We start from the raw sequence: 2,749 nt of genomic DNA, 5'->3' as shown, positions 1-2,749 counted from the left end.
ATTGTTTTATCTAAAAATATAATTTAAATTGAAATAATTTAATTTTAAAATTTTAACTGATTCATTCGAAATTTAAATTAATCAATTCAATTTATTTAATTTTTATAAAAAAATTTGAACGATTCAATTAATTTAAAAAATTTTAATGTATTTATTTTTTACTTTATTTAATTCGATTAAAATATTTTAATCGAATGTTCGTACCTCAATATTTTTAATCAAAATATTTTTAATAAAACTAAAATTATTAATGATTAATTTCAAATATTTATTTTTTTATATTAATTATGAATAAATTCGTTAAACAGTAGTATAATATATATTATTTATTGATGATATTATTTCATAGGTTCCCCCAAACTTAGTAAATTCGAATTTTGATCCGAAACATTTTAAACTTAATATAAGGCTGTGAATAAAGACTAGATATAATTATCACCCTTCTAATTATCACGCACGGGCTGTGGCTTAATAAAGAAAGCCCAGAAGCCACCGACTGCCGTCACGGCCGCCATACCGTATACGACCAGTGACACCGGCCACGGCATGACGGCGGCCACCTTGCCGGAGAACATGACGGTGAGCAGCGTCGCCAGAACCCACACCGCCGCTCTAAGCCATCCTCTGTTTTCCTCTGCCGAGGTCTCGAACTTGCGCAAGCACCAAAAGAGCAGGAGCAAGTCGAGGTAGGAGGTCGTGATGAAGGCGACGGAGGAGAAGTCGTGCATCGAGCGGTAGACGGCGGCGCCGGAGTTGTAGGTGAGAAAGACAAAGCTTAGGTAGTTCATCCATTTATTGTCATTTGCTCTGTCCATTCAGGAAATCTGGAAACTCAATTACAAACAAAGATTAGATTGCTCAGCTTGCTATATGGCTTGGCAAAATTGACAGGCAAAAGTTGATGGCCGTCGTCTCGATCGGCGAGGCGAGCAAATTCGAGGGCATCCTTACCACTGTGCGAGTGAGCCTCGCAGTAACGATAGATGGAATTATCACAAATTTGTGTGGCATGTGCGATAATTGATCCGCTGGATCTGCGATATAAAGTTCGACACCTACCGCTCTGCCTCGACTTTGTCTAACGGCTAGCTTGACTAACGGCTAATTTTAAATGGAGACGCGTTTTTATATTCTATTTTTTTTTCTAAACAAATGCCAAGTCTAATCAATCGCGTGCCGCAGACGGCACGAATCGCGCATTGCAGACGGCACGGACTGCGGAACACGCGTTGTGGAGTTTGAAGCACATGGCGATGACCCATTATTGTTTAAAAGTACCGTCAGGATCATGCTACGATGCCCTGGGAAAAGCTGGTCGGCTCTAAATTGTCCGTATCATTTATCTTCTTCACATGGGGACGGACGGTAAGAGGAGCGGATAACCGTAATTAGCTTCAAATCGATTTTTCTCATTTCGAGATTACGATGATCTATTGATATATACTATAAGTATATTTTTCAGTAGAAAATATTTTCTGAAGTCATTAATCATCTTGAAAAAAAAAAATCTAAGACCGACTCTTTCCCCTAATTTAACAGTTTAAAACGCATCATGTATCTTTTCGATAGGACTCAACTTTCTTGAGCATCTAAAACAAGAAGGGAAATCTACCAAAAAAACAAAGAAGCAAGTATCTCAGATTAAACAGCCATACCGTGGACAAATTGCCATAAAATAAGCCAGCGAAATGGGAAATTAAGGTGGGAAACATGATAACCAGGCGAAGCAACCAACAGGCGGGTTGCGATCAGCGAGGGCATGTGAGTACTATCGCCGACCGTCCGGCTGCCGCTTGCATCGACCCCCATGATAAGAGGATGAGATTGAAAGAAAGAGGAGACAGCGGCGGAGGAATCTTAATTAACTACGTCCAGGAATATTAAGTTTAAAGGTGATTTCTATATTCTCCTTTTCCTTGTTGCCCAAGCAAGCAGTACGTCTCTCTGTATATGAATATCCAGACCCTAATTTATAATTGGTAGATTAAAGAAGTATGCAGTATCTCTCGTTCAAACATGGTTGCGTGTTAAATCCTAGTAACAGTCGAGTATGAAATAAATATAATCATCTTTCACTTTAATTCCGTTTAAAACTTAATTTATATAACTTACATTGAAGAGAATCGGGTTAATTTATATGATCCAAGACAATTCAATTTGTCAGTGAAATTAGCAGTAGGAGGTGCAGGTCAGGTATAATCGTCCAGGAATTGTGTTACAAGGTAGTAGTTGCTATGCAGACGGGAAGGGGAGGCAGACATGACACAAACGACGATGCTCCTTGGCTCCTTGCCGCCACCGACATCCCTCAGAGCAACCTTTTGTTCTTCGATCTTATCCACCCCTCTTTTATAGTGCTAGACCGGAGGAAGTTTCCCAGAAATTTCCTGATGAATGCGTACTAGTTAATTTTAAAATAAAGATGACATGTAAGGACATCTTTAATTATTAAATTTTAAATATACATTTTTTTTCATTATTCCAATATACCATACCAATAATAATATTATTCAATTGATAACATAGATGGCATGAATTCATGTTGGATATTTTTCCTTAAAAAAAATAGGGATATATTGATTTTGATATTAAAATCCAATAATTAAATTCGATTACTTATCTCAACGATGAGTCAATGATTTTAATTAGTAGATCTAGATATAACGATGTGGACTTTGTCCTATTTATATTCTCGACATTCTCTTTCGATTATCAAAGTACCTCTTTGGGTAAAAGATATACTTTTCTT

At 37.2% G+C, this 2,749-nt stretch overlaps 1 protein-coding gene and 1 long non-coding RNA gene across 4 annotated transcripts; one reads left to right on the top strand and one right to left on the bottom strand.

The window, feature by feature from the left end:
* Positions 1-300: 300 nt before the first annotated feature.
* On the bottom strand, positions 301-1,899 carry LOC122038253. 2 transcript variants are annotated; one of them, XM_042597897.1, is made up of 2 exons: positions 1,656-1,899; positions 301-824 (listed from the first exon to the last, which is right to left on the bottom strand). In XM_042597897.1, the coding sequence occupies exon 2, from the start codon at positions 813-815 to the stop codon at positions 444-446; it is 372 nt and encodes a 123-aa protein (XP_042453831.1). In that variant the 5' UTR covers positions 816-824; positions 1,656-1,899; the 3' UTR covers positions 301-443. The 2 variants fall into 2 exon arrangements, with proteins under 2 accessions (XP_042453831.1, XP_042453830.1); XM_042597896.1 differs by lacking the exon at positions 1,656-1,899 and adding an exon at positions 952-1,074.
* Positions 627-2,367, top strand: LOC122038255. Of its 2 annotated transcripts, XR_006127830.1 has the most exons (3): positions 627-759; positions 892-1,892; positions 2,241-2,367. It is a non-coding gene; the product is annotated as an uncharacterized LOC122038255 (long non-coding RNA). The 2 variants fall into 2 exon arrangements; XR_006127829.1 differs by lacking the exon at positions 2,241-2,367 and having other exon boundaries at positions 892-1,995.
* The last annotated feature ends 382 nt before the right edge of the window (positions 2,368-2,749 follow it).

This window comes from Zingiber officinale, chromosome 1A (assembly GCF_018446385.1).
Source record: "Zingiber officinale cultivar Zhangliang chromosome 1A, Zo_v1.1, whole genome shotgun sequence".
In the NCBI taxonomy this organism is placed as follows: Eukaryota; Viridiplantae; Streptophyta; class Magnoliopsida; order Zingiberales; family Zingiberaceae; genus Zingiber; species Zingiber officinale.
Note: the sequence above shows the minus strand (reverse complement) of the source record. Positions and strands in the feature narration are given on the sequence as shown.

Coding starts and splice junctions, on each gene's coding strand:
- LOC122038253 (XM_042597897.1), bottom strand. CDS start 815: ATGGACAGAGCAAATGACAATAAATGGATGAACTACCTAAGCTTTGTC.